The sequence below is a fragment of the Halichoerus grypus genome, chromosome 2, assembly GCF_964656455.1.
Source record: "Halichoerus grypus chromosome 2, mHalGry1.hap1.1, whole genome shotgun sequence".
Classification (NCBI taxonomy): Eukaryota; Metazoa; Chordata; class Mammalia; order Carnivora; family Phocidae; genus Halichoerus; species Halichoerus grypus.
In genome coordinates, this window is record NC_135713.1 from 203,340,702 (window position 1) to 203,356,783 (window position 16,082).

A 16,082-nucleotide genomic window follows, 5' to 3' on the forward strand; every position below is an offset into this window, starting at 1 on the left:
TAGGAGAAACTGTCATCATGCCCCACAAAGCTGTTGCTTCTGTGAAGGGGTGTGGGTCCACTTTTAAAAACATGTCTTTCTCCACCTGCCTGCTTCTCCTCCCATCTGGTAATTTGTCTTGCGGAGACTTCACACACCTGCTCAGCCGGGATTTGCTTACACTGCCTTGTGAATAAACCTGAAGTTACTAAAACTCGTTTCTAGCAGAATTCACCTTTCAAGAACACTGCCAAATAACTCATCTTATGAATATTTATTGAGTATCTGTGATGTGCCAAGTTCTGGGTGCTGGGGACTCAGCAGTGAGCCAGTGCCCCCACCCCCACCCCCACCCCCAGAGCTTATTATATTCTGACTGGAGACGCAATAAACTAGAAAAAAAGAAGATAAAGTAGAGCAGAGTCTGAGTAAAGGGGATGGAGACGAACTAGGCCAGGCAGGGCAGGCCGCATTGATGGACCTTGTGAAACTTGGAGGGGAGAGCGGTCCGGGAGGGGGGCACAGCCCCAGAAAAGGACAGAAGTGGTGTTTCTGGGGGACACGGATTCCGGGGGTTCTTTTCACCAGGAGGCTCCCTTGAGAGCTCGCTGTCTGGCCAACAGTGGACCTCAGCGCTCCAACCTGGCCTCCCCGACGCGGCCGAAGGGGGAGCGTCTCACAGGTGCCTGGGAGATCAGCTCGCCGCCTCCCCGCGACCCCGGCGGGCACTAAAAGCCTCGCGGAACTAAAGTCCCGAGGGAAACAGGAGCCGGCGGGCCGCGGAAGGAAGCACCCACCGGAAGCGCCCCGAGAGCCGAACATGGCGACCGCTCGGTGCCTGCGCTGGAGCCTGAGACGAGCCGGGGCCTGGCTGCTCCCGCCGCCCGCGCGCTGTCCCCGGCGGGCTCTGCACAAGCAGGCAGATGGCACCGAGTTCCAGAGCATCTACAGCCTGGACAAGCTCTACCCGGAATCACGGGGCTCGGACACCGCCTGGAGGGTCCCGGTGAGCGGGGAGGGCTGGGCGGAAGGGGCGTTTCCCCGCCTCTGCTGGGGGACGTTGGGAAACCGGGGCCGCATTGGCCCGGCCGGAGCAAATTGGCCGCGGGAGGGAGCTGGTGGCCGGAGCGAGCGGGGCTGGGGCCGCGGAGCGGGTCCTGGCTCCCGGAGGCCTGGAGGTGTGCGGGCGTCGCGAGAGCAGGCTGAGTGTTTCTTACAGGACCACCAGCTTTTCCGCGTTCGTTCCCCGGCCTCCTGGCCCACGCGTGGGCATTTTCTCTCCAGAGTGGACAGTAAAACCCAAAGGCTGTTAAAGTGTTTGGAACCTTTTGGGAAGTTACACTGTCCATAGCTTCTAGGAATTCCAGCGCGCCTGAGGAAACAGGGCCTCTCTTCAGGATGCATTGATTGCCAGCCTGCTCGGTACAGGCTCTTTAATGGGCCTCGGGCAGGAGAAATAGGACCTAGCCAATTCTACTGCGTTTCCACCCACAGGGCTGAAAGAGAACATTCATTTATTCACTCACCCATTCAACAAACTTCAGCTGAAAGCATGGTGTGTGCACTATGTTAGGCATGGAGATAGGGAAGTTAAAAAAAAAAAACAAACCATAATCTGAATGCTTGTGGAACTTCTCATGGAGGGAGACAAGCAACAAATAAAATCAGAAGTATAGAGTATGTGAGATGGCCATAAGGACTTTGGGGGAAATAAAGGCTGGAAGGAAGGAGTGCTAAGGTAGGGGGAAGGGTTGCAGTTTTAAGTAGGATGGTCTAGGAAGCCTCTGGGAAGATGACATTTGAGTAAGGACCTGGAAGAAGCAAAGCAGTGAGCCATGGGAATAGTGGGGAGATGAACGTCCCTGCAGAGATGAACATTCCTGCGACCTCCTTAAAGCAATAGCGTGCTCGCCTTGTTTGAGGAACAGCAAGCAAGCCAGTGTGGCTGAGCAGGGGAGTCAGAGCAGATGAAGCTAAAAAGGAGAGGAATGGGGTGGGGGGAGGCCTGTTTACAGGGTTAATAGGCCCTTAGCTTTACTCCAAATGCCATGGGACGTATTGGGGATTTGAGGCAGAGGAGTGGAAAGATTCAACTTAGTTTTACAAGGATCATTCTTGGGGTGCCTGGCTGGCTCAGTTGGTGGAGCGTGCGTCTTGGGGTTGTGAGTTCAAGCCCTATGTTGGGTGTAGAGATTACTTAAAATCTTTAGGGGCGCCTGGGTGGCTCATTTGATTAAGTGTCTGCCTTTGGCTCGGGTCATGATCTCAGGGTCCTGGGATCGAGGTTATGATCTCAGGGTTCTGGGATCGAGCCCTGTGTTGGGCTCCCTGCTCATCGGGGAGCCTGCTTCTCCCTCTCCCTCTGCTTCTCCCCCTGCTTGTGCTCTCTTTCTCTCTGTCAAATAAATAAATAAGATCTTTAAAAAAATAAATGAATAAAATCTTTAAAAAAAAAAAAAGGATCACTTTTATAGAGCCTTACAGAGAGTAGACTGTAGAATGGCAAGAACAGGAAGGCCACTTATAAGATTGCAATAACACAGGCAACAGATGGTAAGCAGGGAGGAAGCACTAGGACTCATAAGAATTGGTCAGGTTCTAGATGTATTCTGAAGCGAAAGCCTGTAGGATTTGCTAATGTATTTTCTCTAAGAAGTGAAAATAAGAGAGGAATTTGAGTCTGGGATGGAAGAATTGAGTTGCCACTAATGGACATGAGAAAGTCGTTTGTTCTTTCATTCAACAAAAAGTTTATTGTGTACCTGCTGTGTCAGACACTGTTTCAAGCATTGCAGATCCAACAGACGTAGATAAAACGGATAGGGTCCCTGCTTCATGGAAGTGATGTTCTAGTGGAAGGAGCAAACAGTAAATAAATGGGGGAAAACATCAGGTAGTGAGAAGTAATGAGTAGGCCAGGGTGCTGTCAGAGAGAGTGCTGGGGAGCTACTTCAGATTGATAGTAAGGGAAGTCCTCTGTGAGGAGACTTGAGGTTTGAGGCTGTGATCAGGCATTCGAGATGAGACGCCAAATAGCAGTTGCCTATATGGGTCTGGCATTGAAGGAAGTTTTGAGCTTAAGCCAGAAAGTTGGGAGTCATGAACACACGATATTTTCATCAACAGAGATGAAATGTTCTAGGGAAGGAGTGGGATAGAGAAGAAAAAGGCTTCCAGGGGCATGTCCGTGTTTTAAAGTTGCAAAGAGCAAGCGAAGGAGTGTGAGAAAAGCACAGGGAAGTAAGAAGGAAGCTAGGAAGCTGGTGAGGACAGCTCAGGAGGAAGAGGGAGAACAACTCCAAGAAGGGCAGGGCCCGGAGTTTTCAGTGCTGCAGGGAGTGCATGGCGATGAGGATTTCATTCCCAAATCATTCTAAGATGAAAAGGGATGAAGGCAGCCAGAGCGGGGACAGGTGAGGATACCATGAGTTTGGCTGGCCAGAAGAGCCTCAGAGGGGGTCGTGTCTGCCCCGGGCCTGTGGACATGGGGCTCAGGCTCAAGGACATCACTACCAAGAAACAGAGCACAGGAGAGACACGGAGGTGAGAAGTCCTAGAGTGAGGAGTTCCGTCTGACACAAACCCTCAAGGTAGATGGCCTCCCACGTGAGCCTCCATGGCCCAGGAAGGAACAAGGTGGCCCACCAGGTTTGTTGTTCTAGGTTAGCAGAGGATGTTCCTTTTGGAGTCTCCCTGAGGCACGTGTACTGTGGAGCCTGGCCTCCCTCCAAGGAGTCGGGCCCCCGATGGCGCTCGACCTTAGCTAAGGCTGCAGACATCAGTTCAAATTTCCTGGAAGAGTGTTTCAGAGGCGGTACCTCTAGAGTCTGGGAAAGCTTTTTCTGTCATCCTGATAGGATTTTACAGGGGGACCTGAAAATAGTTGTATTACATCTGCACTGTGGCTTTACATCCTTTCTTTGATTGCCCTGGACCAGTTAGGAGTCACAGCAGGTGATGTTCATTTGACACTGTGTATGTTACATTACAGGATGATGCACAGCAAGCCCATAATGACATTCCTCTAGGTAAGTAATTTTGTTTTATAAAAAAATCAGTCATTTCCCCCACCCCTAAACATTCCTTCCAGACCTCTCCAGCATCACAAAAATAAAGAGACTGTCTTTGGATGTGCAAAAACGGAGTCCCCTCGGCACTGTTTAGAATGGCCACAAAATGGTGGCGCAGCCACTGTGGACTGCTGTGCAGTGTGCGAGATAAGCGAGAGCTCTTGATGATCTTGTGACACGGACCAGTCTCTACGGTAGATGAGTGGATGGCTATTTAGAAAAAGTTGATCTGCAAAAGAATATATATAGTAAGCTACCATTTTATATCAGAAACATATATTTCTATGCATATACATAGATCTGAAAGGATGTATAAGAAATTGGATACGAGGACTGGCTTGGGGAGCCGAGAAGAAAGGACAGACTTGGTGGCTGGGGAGCAGGAGTGGGGACTTCTCCCTGTAAACTGTTTGCATAACTTTATTTTTTTTTTAAGATTTTATTTATTTATTTGTCAGAGAGAGAGAGAGCACAAGCAGGGGGGAGCTGCAGGCAGAGGGAGAAGCAGGCTCCCCGCCAAGCAAGGAGCCCAATGTGGGACTCCATCCCAGGATGCTGGGATCATGACCCAAGCCGAAGGCAGACGCTTAAGCAACTGAGTCACCCAGGCGTCCCTGTTTGCATAACTTTAGACTTGTGTGCCCGTCCAACGCAAGGCAAGGCCTGACAAGCAGAGCCTGGGAAACAACAAGCCCTTTTTAGGGTCAGAGAGTTAGTGGTGTCCACAGACAGTGACAGGAGGAGTGGCCATGGGTGCCGGCTCCCCGTGGCCCCCGTTCAGGGTGGCACAGAAACAAAGAGGCTAGTGAACTGTGACACAAGGGAGGGGCCACCCTGTGGCCCAGAGCCGGTGCCCTGCTGCTGAAAGCTGGGCCTTGCGGTGTGCGTGTGGCTGGAGGTGGCAGAAAGCGCGTCTCGTCAGAACCACGGGCGAGGAGACAGTCTCGTGACGGCCTCCAGGGAGACAGGGAGGCGAGTGGGAACCGGCCGTGTTGTGGCTACTCACCTGCCTCGGGTGCTGTTGTGTTGGGGGGCCTCCCAGGCCTTCCTGGAAGACAGAACCCGCCTGGGCAGCCTCCGTGGAGACAAGCAAGGTTGCCGACGCCGTGCTGGAACTGTCCCCAGCGGTACTGCGCATTCCTCACCTACGCAGAAAAATGAATTGATTTATTCTTTTCTTTTCTTTTTTTAAGATTTATTTCTTTATTTGACAGAGAGACACAGCGAGAGAGGGAACACAAGCAGGGGGAGTGGGAGAGGGAGAAGCAGGCTTCCCACAGAACAGGGAACCCGATGCAGGGCTCAATCCCAGGACCCTGTGATCATGACCTGAGCTGAAGGCAGATGCTTAACGACTGAGCCGCCCAGGCGCCCCTGATTTGATTTTTCAAAAGGAAAGAGGTCTCCAGGGACGCCTGTGGCTCAGTTGCTTAAGCGTCCAACTCTTGATCTCAGCTCAGGTCTTGAGCTCAGGGTTATGAGTTCAAGCCCCGCATTGGGCTCCACGCTAGGCTGGAGCTTACATCTAAAGAAAAGGGGGGGGGAGGAGGTCTCTCAGACGCAGTCCTGAGATGGGCCACCACTGCCTTGGGGCCAGCTCTTTGCCACCCATACCTCTCGCGGCTGGCTCACCATCCAGTCTTCTGAATTTTCCCACTACCATGCCTTCTCTACTTTCCTCAGACACTGTGAGTCTGCTTTTCATGAATTATAAAAATAGAAGGAAGAAACCTTATTTTACATTTTACAGACAAACCAACATGAGGCCCAGAGCAGCAGAGGGACTTTGCCCAGATCACAGTCGGTCAGCAGCCGGCCAGTGTTAGAAGCAAGGCTCCGGGCTCCATGCTAGTCCGCTTTCATCCAGCGGGTGTGTTTAAACACTGGCTGACCAGGCACTGGGCACTGGGCATGCACAATGAACAGCTGTCCTCTTGGGGCTCACAGTCTGTGGGGATTCCAACATCCACCACATTTTGAAATACAACATTAAATTAAGCTTGTCCCTTAGTTTGAGCTTTTGAAAGAGTCTTTGCTTTAAAACAAGTAAACAAACAGCAAAAAGCTAGCGCAGCCGGATCTGGTGAAAGACTGGACCAGAAGCGGACAACCCAGGTCATAATTTTACACCCTCTGCTGTGACCTTGGGAAGGGGACTTGCTCTTGATTTTAGTTTTGACATCTGTAAATAATCTCTGACTTGACTGCCCTGAATGTTACATTAGTATATATAAAAGTCATTGAAAGAGAGGTGTAGGGGCGCCTGGGTGGCTCAGTCGTTAAGCATCTGCCTTCGGCTCAGGTCATGATCCCGGGGTCCTGGGATCGAGCCCCGGATTGGGCTCCCTGCTCAGCGGGAAGCCTGCTTGTCCTTCTCCCACTCCCCCTGCTTATGTTCCCTCTCTCTCTGTGTCTCTCTGTCAAATAAATAAATAAAATCTTAAAAAAAAAAAAGGAAAGAGAGGTGTAATATGTTGATAATAAATTAACAGTTTGTGCATGGAATAATCTTTTTTTTTTTGGTGTGTGTTCTGTTTTATAGATCGTTTGACGATATCTTATTGTCGGAGTAGTGGTCCTGGGGGCCAGAATGTTAACAAAGGTACAAGGCACCTTGTTTTCTTTCACTTTAAAACTTGGCTGGGAGATGTACTTGAGGAGTTCTGTGTTTACATTCATAAGGAATAAAGGGATTTTTTTAGCAGAAGCTTAAATACCACCAGTTTATAATAATCTTCTTTATTCTTTTGAATGTGGTCTGATCCTTAGACTCTCAGCTGTGGGTTGCTAGGACTAGGGTTGGCTTGTGAGCCTAAACAAAGGGAAATTGCAGTGTGAGTTGGCAGCCAGCTCCCAGAACAGGTTTCCTTCATGGAACCCATCCCCCCATTCTTTTCAGACCCCGTTAAACTGTAAGAGAAGCACTGAGCATTTAGTTCCTGGAAGTTAATTTTTATCCAGCGGTGCCTCACTATCTTTGCTGGCTCATCCCATCACCAGCTTTGCATTCCCAAGTTACACAGGGCAGAAACGTCACTGGCTGGATGTCTTGCCTCCCCGTTTCAGGATCGTCACCAGCCACCGAGTGCTGAGCCTACTTGAGAGTCTCAGTGACCTATGCTCTCTCATCCCTTTATTTACAGTGAATTCCAAGGCTGAAGTCAGGTTCCATTTGGCAACCGCCGAGTGGATCGCAGAGCCCGTGCGGCAGAGGATGGCTGTCACGGTAACCACTGGCTCCTTTTTCTGTAATCCCTCAGTCGCTTTTAAACCTTTACTCTGGGGGCGCCTGGGTGGCTCAGTCATTAAGCGTCTGCCTTCGTCTTGGGTCATGATCCCAGGGTCCTGAAGCCCCATATCGGGCTCCCTGCTCAGTGGGGAGCCTGCTTCTCCCTCTCCCTCTGCCTGCTGCTCTGTCTTGTTGTGCTCTCTCTCAATAAATAAATAAAATCTTTAAAAAAAACAAAAACAAAAACCTTTACTCTGTAGGACTCGGGTTTTGCCTTTGTTCTTTGCAGCATAAAAATAAGATCAACAAGTCAGGAGAGTTGATACTCACCTCTGAATGCAGCCGCTACCAGTTCCGAAACCTGGCAGATTGTCTTCAGAAAATTCGAGACATGATTGCTGAGGCCAGCCAGACAGCGAAGGAGCCATCCAAAGAAGATGCTGTACTGCAGAGGATCAGGTACCAGAAAGTGCCCCCAAGCTCCTCTCAGCTGAGTCGTGGGGATGGGGGGTGGGGGTGGGGGCGGCTGCACAGAGAAGACAGGAGGCGGGGGGGGGGGGGGGGGGGGGCCCACGACTTCCCAGCAGAAGATGGGGAAGCTCCGGGAGTGAGAGAGGCCTCTGACTCGAGTGGGGCCCCGGGCTGCTGATCTAGCTGCTTTGCTTCCCACTGAGCTGCCAGCCACTCTCACCACTTTGAATTGGGCATCTGGGCCTAATTGCAGTCTTTCTGTTTTCAGGATAGAGAACATGAATCGGGAAAGGCTGAGAAAAAAGCGAATACATTCTACCATAAAAACAGGCAGGAGGGTGGGTATGGACTGAAATCGTCCTCCAGAGCCGGCACAGCCCTCTTCAGGGGCTCCAGGCTGCTGCAGCCGAGAGCGTGAACACCGTCAGGAGACCCCTGGTTTGTGGTTGTTAACGCCTGTCTTTCCCCTTGGCGCCACCACAAGAATGTTCATTTGGAAGGAGGGTTGCAGGCCCTGGTTGAAAAGGTCTTCATAGGCAGTCACATGTTGTCAAACCTTAATTATTCATTTAGTGTATGAGCTGCAATAAAACTCTGCAATAAATGCAATGGTCTTTGCTTCATTCAGAATGCTTCAAGAACAGAATTCCGACCTTTTCTGTCAGTTCAAATCTGCCTCACAATCGTGGACTGGCAGTAGTCAGCTGGGGGGAAAATAGGACTGAGCTGTGGTGTCGCCACTCAGGGAACACGCCTCAGGGTGGAAGGGCTGAGACGGGTGAGCAGGCCTCTGAGCTGGGCCTTGAAAAGGGAATAGAATTTTAGTCAGTAGAGGTGGGGGAGGGACATGCCAGTTGGAGAGAACAGTGTGAATAAGGGAAACCAAAGAAAAGGCTGGGGTGGAGAAGCCGAGGAAGCCATCTGAATGGTGGATTTGTGCCAGGGGATTGTGGGAGGTGAGTCTGGAAAGGGAGACAGCTCAATGTGGAGACTCAAATTGAAGTTCAAGAGTTTAGATTTTAAGAAATGTGGGTGACAGGGAGGGGTGCCTGGGTGGCTCCTTCGGTTAAACATCCAACTCTTGGTTTGGGCTCAGGTCAAGATCTCAGGGTCCTGCTCTCAGTGGGACACCCCCCCCCATCCCCGCTCACGCACACGCGCTCTCTCAAATAAAATCTTAAAAAAAAAAAAAAATGTAGGTGACAAAGAACTGCTGAAGTTCTCAAGTGGGAAAGAGTACCACGTGTTAGGTGCTGTCACATGCTGTGGGGTTTTAGAGGCAGGAAAAGAGTGAGTCGGAACTGAAAATAGGTTTCTGCAATCCTCTGGGTATGGGAAGCGCCCAGGCCAGCAGAACTATACCAGATAACTTGGCGTGTACGAATTTCTAAAAACGTTCTCTATAATTCTGATCTAGTTCACTCGTTCAGCAAATAGTGCATTGTGATGTTCTAAATGCCAGATAATTAGCGGTAGTGGTAGACACACTTTATGTGAGCAGGTCCCTCATCATTCAGGTAAGTGTAAACAAAGGGACAACAAGTCATTGGTAAATGACCAACAAGAGTCCCCTCAAGAGACTCAGAGCCCAGGAGGGGGTGAAGCTCATATGCAAGGTGGCGCAACATTGATTCGTTTATTCGTTAATTCAACAAATAGTGAAAGCCAGGCCCTGGGTGACGTCCCAGGGACTCGGCAATGAACAAAAAAGTCCTTTCTTTCAGAGAATTTACACTCAATCAGGTGATGATAAAAGCCGAGAAGAAAAATGGATTCCGGTTATGGTAACAACCTAAAACGTGGTGAATATCAGGTCAAAACAGGTTCTGGGAACTAGAGAAGCAACCAGTTCCAGCTAGAGGGTCAGAGCAGATACACTTGCTTGCAATGCTTGACATAGGTGGGAAGGAGCGGAGGGGCCGGCCATGTAGCAAAGTAAGAGCTTCAAATGTGACAGCTGGGACATTTAGACTCGACCTCTGCCGAGGCTGTCAGGGGAAGATTAATCTGACTGAATGGACAAGGAAGTGCAGGCAGATGGGCACAGGCTGACGGACTGACCCATGTAGGTGGCAGGGACCCATCCCGGAACTAGGGCAGTGGCAGGGAGAATGGAGAGCCAATAGCAGGAGCAAAAGGATGATGGAGACAGAAAATGGGCCCAGGTGGAGCGGGAGCAGGTGTGTGTGTGACATGGGTGGTGATGCATGGAGACAGGGAAGGCACAAAGGGAGCAGCCTTGGGAGGAGGTGGGAGGAGGATGGTTTTGCCTATGAGGAGCTGACTCTTGGGGTCTGAGGAGGAACGCCCCGGTAGTGATGCCCAGGAGAAGGAGTGGAGCCCTGGGGCTGGGAGTGAGGTTGCAGTTGGAGGATGCAGGATGGAGGACACAAGCAGAGTCTTGGGAATGGGTAGGAGCAGTTGAGGACGAGGCAGAGCAGAACCTGGGGACTTGCTGGGTTAGATGGTGGCAGCGGGGAAACCAGAAAAGGCATCCCTGTGGGCTGATCCTGGAGCAAAGTGATGGACCCGAGAGCTCCTCAGAAGACCTTGGTAGCACATGAAGGGAACGGGAAAGGCATTCGGGACACACAGGAGGGGATGAAAATGTAAAGAGAAACACCAGCCTGGGGGACAGGGAGTAGAGCACAGGAGTAGGACCCATCCTTTAAAAATGTTGAGTGCTGGGATGCCTGGCTGGCTCAGGGGGTACAGCATGTGACTCTTGATCTCAGGGTCCTCAGTTCAAGCCCCACTTTGACAGTGGAGCCTACTAAAAAATAAAGCAATTGTGTTTAAAAAGGTGGAGGGCAATGAAGAATGAACACAGGTGAAAATGATTCCATCTGGTGGCTCAAAGCAAGGCAAAACTGCTTTAGGTGAGTATTTCGTTGGAGGAGGTGGTGACTGAGGGGGAGGAGGCACAAGGGAGCCCTCTGGGATGCTGGAAGTGTTCTGCACTCTAGCCGTAGGAATGTCGCACCTCGAGGAACAAATTGGTTAACTTAAAGGAGAGCACCCTCAAGGCAGGGGACTGGAGCCAGGTGGGCCAAACTTTTGCTTCTTGCTGAGGTTAGGGAGGAAGGAGATGGGTTTCTGCAGACTTTCCACATGTCGGAGAGAGAAAAACAAAGACGAATGTGTCCAGGTTCCCTGTGCCCTGGATGCCTGGAGATGGGAGAGGCAAGTTCTGGAGGCAGGCACAGGGAAGTAACAGCTGCCTTCTCCTGAGGCTTCTAGAACATCTTTCAGAAGTGCATGAATTTTAATAGTGGATTCTAAACGCGTGTAACGTTTAAAAATGAGCTCATTCTTTATTTGTATTACTTTTTGTAAACAGTTTTAAAGGAACAAAATATTAGGGTGAACTATTTGGCTTTACATGTATTTGTTTTATATATGATGTATATTCGTGATTGGAAAGATTTGTACAGGTCGTGCACTGCCTGGTGATGGTGAAGATCCTCAGTGCTTGGGTTCCAGTTTTAGTGATGGACGCTATTCTGTTCTCGTTCATTTCCTGCACTACTTTTTCCTAACATTCCTGGACTTTGTCAGTTCTGCACCGGGGGACACAAAGGCTGGGCGGGGCGCCAGGCTGCGCACCCGGACTCGGGGGTCCCGCAGCCCCCGCCCCGCCGCTACTCTCTCGGCGCTGGCGACCGAGACTAGGGGGCCGAATGGCGCAACCCTGACTCGCAGGCCCCAGTGGCCTAATGGATAAGGCACTGGCCTCCTAAGCCAGGGATTGTGGGTTCGAGTCCCACCTGGGGTAAAACCGTCTTTTTGGCTCTCTCCGCGCCTCACGCACCCGTGACTAAACCGAATCCAAAAGCCCAAAGAAGACCGCCCTGCAACTTTTGTACAGCCCGTCCCGGAGGCTTAAAGGTACAGCGTGTCCCGAAGGGGCGCGGTGACACCAGGCCCGGAGCGGGGAATACAGGCCACACTGACCCCAAGACTCCGGGCAACACCGAGGCCCTGGTAAACTGCACCGCAGGAGCGGGCGGAACGCGGTCCGAGGGCCTGGGAGGACCGGGGTTAGGGGGCGGGAGGGGGGGGCGTTAGGGCCGAGGCACGTGGAGCCCCCAGGACCCGGGTCCTCGTCGCGGAAGTGGGGGTACACGGAGGCCCGCGAGTTCCCGGCACCAAAAATTGCCGCGAGGAGAAGCGCCCGCACCACCCCAGGTGGGACTCGAACCCACAATCCCTGGCTTAGGAGGCCAGTGCCTTATCCATTAGGCCACTGGGGCGCGACAACACGCTGTGCCCACGTGGTCCGTGGTAACGCGCAGCCGCACGCCCGCGGCCCTCCCGCGATGCCGCCAGGCCGGCGGCTGGACCGCGCGCCTCTGGACCGGAGCGGTCGCCCGCCAGCTGCCCGAAAAGCTAGAGTCCAAGGCGAGGCGACGAGTTCGTGCCCCATGGGGACCACAGGGCGCTGGCGGAGCGTAGGTGCACAGAGAGAAGCGGGCTTCCCGGAAGGCGAGTGCCGAGCGGCCTCGGGGACCCGGGAGGGGACGAGGAGAGAGGCAGACGAGGCCGAGCGGGGCTGCTGTGGCCCGCGCCCCTCACCCAAAAAGAAACCGACCACGAAGGGACTCGAACCCTCAATCTTCTGATCCGAAGTCAGACGCCTTATCCGTTAGGCCACGCGGCCGCGACGCCTAGGGGGCCGCAGTGCGCAGGCCAGGTGTAGCCCCCTCGTTGGCGGCGCCGGCGACGCGGGCAGGAGAGGACCGCGCGCGCCGCGCCCCAAGGTGCATCACAGGTGTACCGGGGCCAGAGCCAGGGTGCAGTGTCTGCGGCAGCGTCAATGCTAGTGTAGCCGGAGGTCGCTAAATAGGTATCCCGGCACCGCCAGCCAAGTAGGGGACCGCGTGGCCTAATGGATAAGGCGTCTGACTTCGGATCAGAAGATTGAGGGTTCGAGTCCCTTCGTGGTCGATACGTTTTAATGTTGAAGAGATACTTAGCACAACCTTTACCGCAACTGAATCCCAGGCTTTACCCTTGTTTTAGACAGTGAGGCCTCCGTAGCCCTTCCTAACTGCAACCCCCCTCACCTGAGGCGGACTGAGGGCTCCCGTCCAATCGAATTTTGCACCTGGGAGCTTCCGGGCATGACGTCATTACGCAGCCACACGGCGTCACAGTTCAAGAGGCATGTGATCGGGCGCCGCTTGCGTGAAGCCCCAGTGGCCTAATGGATAAGGCACTGGCCTCCTAAGCCAGGGATTGTGGGTTCGAGTCCCATCTGGGGTGAGGTGACTCAATTGCCGAAGTGTTTTTTCCTTATCATCTATAATGTAAAAACAAATATATACGGCAAAATTTTCTCTATTTCAAAGCGGTTTTTGTGTGTGTTTTTGTTTGTTTTAGTGTGTGGATGCCTCGGTTGCCGGTAATTCGCCTTTTTTGATCAAGCCCGACTGCACTTTGAAAGATAAACCCATGTGAGCGCAAACGCGGCCCCGCTTCTTGTTGCCCCAGTTGGTATCCAAACACACCTCGGGAAAGTGCCGTGAAGGCTACACATCCACGCACGAGTGAGGCGCGCGTGTTCTCTGTGAGTCCATCACTATAAAGTTAAAAGCGGCGCAAACGGCAGCCCCCTGCGCCTTGAGCCTCCGGAGGGCAGGGGCAGGCGGGGTGGGGGTGCTGCCCAGCCCCGCGCCCTCAGCCTCGCTGTGGGCTCTGTCCCATAGAACCGGCACCCACCCCCACGGCCCCTGCTAGGACGAGGAGGGGCGCACGGAAGCACGGGTGTGCATGCGCAGTGGACGGGGGGACAAGTATGAGCCCAGGCCCGCAGGAAAAAGGTGGCTCAGGAGGGTTTGAAAAGGGACTGTCGGAGAGAGGTATGTTTATTTTTTCCGTACTTTCATGTGTATATAATCCTTTAGTAACATGCTTACTTAAAATAATATATTGTTTTGGCCAGATTTTTTTTTTTCCTTCTTTCTTTCACTTCGGAGCACACAGGTTGACCATCTCACATTGTGTGCACTTGGGGATACTATGTCTAGGCGGGGGGTGGGGCGGAGCCTGTACTGTTCATCAGATTTTCCTAAGTCTTTACCCAAAAAAGTTTAAAAACCACTGTGTCCTTGTACTTTTGTAAAAGAAACAGCAAACCAAACAAACTAGAAGTAGAGAATCCTCCTCTCCCTTCTCCAGCATCATCCAGCATTTTTCCTGCTCTCTCTACTGCAAACCGCGGTTTTATGGATGCTACTTTAAGCCATCTCTGGCTCCCAAGCCCTGCCACGTGGCTGCAGCATCATGGCCCTAGCCTGCACCACTGGAGCCGCTGCCTCCCTGGGTTTCAGGCTTCAGATCTCCTAACACCATCCTCCAGGCCCTGACTCCATGGAGGTTACATTCTAGTGAGAGAGAAGGCAGTAAACTGATGAATAGGAGGATTTCAAAATAAAGAGATGGTCATGGGCAGCTATTAGTTGAGTACTCGGAGGCCTCTGGGTGGTAAACAGCAACAAGCATCATTGGCAATCCTGTCACCTTCAGAGGACTTCTTTCATGTCTTGACTGATAATGCTACCTACCTCATAGGGTTGTTGAGAGGAGTAAATGAAATGATTTTCATGTCACGTGAGTGGAACAGTGCCCAGAACACAGCAGTGCTCTATAAATCATGACTGTCATATTTACTAACAGACTAGTTTGCCCCATTATTCAGGGTTTATATGTGATACTCTCCTAGCTAGACGTGAATCCCTGAAGGCTCAAATTTCATCTGACTTTTCCTTTCATTATGCATTCATATTAAGATTCTTCTGAATGCCAAGCACAGTGCTAAACCCTGGGGAATATAAATATGACTAAGGTATAATGCTGGCACTCAACAAAGAATCTTCTAGAACCCTCTAGATCTTTCTAATCCTCTAGGATTGATCTTGTTACTTTTATCTTCCATGCATTCTGTAATTAATTTCTCACTGAAATTCATGAAAATGAGGAATTTGTTTCCAAGTGCCTGCATTTTTGTATTGTGTGTTGTGTTACTGTAATTTATACTTTGGCTATTGTTATTGTTGTTTTTAAAAGATTTTATTTTGGGGGCGCCTGGGTGGCTCAGTTGTTAAGAGTCTACCTTTGGCTCAGGTCATGGTTCCAGCGTCCTGGGATCGAGCCCCACATCAGGCTCCCTGCTCCGCGGGAAGCCTGCTTCTCCCTCTCCCACTCCCCCTGCTTGTGTTCCCTCTCTCACTGTGTCTCTGTCAAAGAAATAAAATCTTTAAAAAAAAAAAAAAGATTTTATTTTTATTTATCTATTTGTCAGAGAGAGCAAGAGAGCACAAGCAGGGGGAGCGGCAGGCAGGGGGAGAAGCAGGTTCCCTGCTGAGCAAGGAGCCCAACGCGGGACTCAATCCCAGGACCCTGGGATCATGACCCAAGCTGAAGGCAGACGCCCAACCAACTGAGCCACCCAGGCATCCCTTAATTGCTGGTTTTATGTAATATTTGCTCCGGAATCAGATGTGTACCGCAGTTTTTTTCTTTTTTTTTTTAACTTGAAGTTTTCTTTATAGTCTAATGTTATCAGTTCCCAGTTATTCTGTTTGTATGACACAGAATTTAGTATATAAGCTATTAAGTGAGCCTTTTATTATAGTTTGCTATAGTCTTTTTGCAAATCCCAAAAATAGGTGTGTTAAAATCTTTACAACTGTTGTTTCCAGCAATTTTAAACTTTTTTTGTTTTATATATTTTAACATTTTTTTTGCACGTCAAGGTTCCAATCTTTTTTTTCACGTCAATTGTTCCCTTTATTAAGAGTTACATTTGACCCATTTCATGTTTTTGTCTTGAATTCTACCTTGCTAAATGGTAATAACTCTACATAGTTGCCCATCCTTTAAAAATGTGTATTGCGGGGCGCCTGGGTGGTTCAGTTGTTAAGCGTCTGCCTTCGGCCCCGCATCTGGCTCTCTGCTCTGCAGAAAGCCTGCTTCTCCCTCTCCCACTCCCCCTGCTTGTATTCCCTCTGTCGCTGTATCTCTGGCAAATAAATAAATAAAATCTTTAAAAAATATGTATGTATTGCAAAAATTTTCCAACATACACAAAAACAGAGAATAGTGAATGAACCAACCTAGAGTTGTCAGTTATCAGGATTTTTTCACATTTGCTCCAGTAATCCATTTATCCCTTCATTTTTCTGAAGTATTTTATTTTTTTTTTTTTTTTTTTTTTTTTTTTAAAGATTTTTTATTTATTTATTTGAGAGAGAGAGAATGAGAGAGCAAGCACATGAGAGGGGGGAGGGTCAGAGGGAGAAGCAGACTCCCTGCCGAGCAGGGAGCCCGAT

General features: G+C 50.7%; 1 protein-coding gene, 1 long non-coding RNA gene and 5 other non-coding genes across 9 annotated transcripts; 5 read left to right on the top strand and 2 right to left on the bottom strand.

The window, feature by feature from the left end:
* The first annotated feature begins 750 nt into the window (after positions 1-750).
* Positions 751-8,358, top strand: MRPL58 (mitochondrial ribosomal protein L58). 3 transcript variants are annotated; one of them, XM_078066049.1, is made up of 6 exons: positions 751-985; positions 3,971-4,007; positions 6,592-6,651; positions 7,193-7,275; positions 7,568-7,737; positions 8,023-8,358. In XM_078066049.1, exons 1-6 carry the CDS (start codon positions 800-802, stop codon positions 8,165-8,167), a joined length of 681 nt encoding a protein of 226 aa, XP_077922175.1. In that variant the 5' UTR covers positions 751-799; the 3' UTR covers positions 8,168-8,358. The 3 variants fall into 3 exon arrangements, with proteins under 3 accessions (XP_077922175.1, XP_035944448.1, XP_035944447.1); XM_036088554.2 differs by having other exon boundaries at positions 754-985; positions 8,018-8,358; XM_036088555.2 differs by lacking the exon at positions 6,592-6,651 and having other exon boundaries at positions 753-985; positions 8,018-8,358.
* A 3,093-nt stretch (positions 8,359-11,451) lies between these two features.
* Positions 11,452-11,524, top strand: TRNAR-CCU (transfer RNA arginine (anticodon CCU)). The gene has a single exon. It is a non-coding gene; the product is annotated as a tRNA-Arg (tRNA).
* A 405-nt stretch (positions 11,525-11,929) lies between these two features.
* TRNAR-CCU (transfer RNA arginine (anticodon CCU)) lies at positions 11,930-12,002 on the bottom strand. The gene has a single exon. It is a non-coding gene; the product is annotated as a tRNA-Arg (tRNA).
* LOC144380891 (uncharacterized) lies at positions 11,937-15,939 on the top strand. Its single transcript, XR_013445203.1, has 5 exons — positions 11,937-12,234; positions 12,776-13,011; positions 13,132-13,318; positions 13,458-13,610; positions 15,053-15,939. It is a non-coding gene; the product is annotated as an uncharacterized LOC144380891 (long non-coding RNA).
* TRNAR-UCG (transfer RNA arginine (anticodon UCG)) lies at positions 12,337-12,409 on the bottom strand. Its single transcript has one exon. It is a non-coding gene; the product is annotated as a tRNA-Arg (tRNA).
* TRNAR-UCG (transfer RNA arginine (anticodon UCG)) lies at positions 12,624-12,696 on the top strand. The gene has a single exon. It is a non-coding gene; the product is annotated as a tRNA-Arg (tRNA).
* Positions 12,942-13,014, top strand: TRNAR-CCU (transfer RNA arginine (anticodon CCU)). The gene has a single exon. It is a non-coding gene; the product is annotated as a tRNA-Arg (tRNA).
* Positions 15,940-16,082: the final 143 nt, after the last annotated feature.

Coding starts and splice junctions, on each gene's coding strand:
- MRPL58 (XM_078066049.1), top strand. CDS start 800: ATGGCGACCGCTCGGTGCCTGCGCTGGAGCCTGAGACGAGCCGGGGCC. Junction 4,008..6,591: donor CCATAATGACATTCCTCTAG/GTAAGTAATTTT, acceptor TCTGTTTTATAG/ATCGTTTGACGATATCTTAT. Junction 7,276..7,567: donor GGCAGAGGATGGCTGTCACG/GTAACCACTGGC, acceptor TGTTCTTTGCAG/CATAAAAATAAGATCAACAA.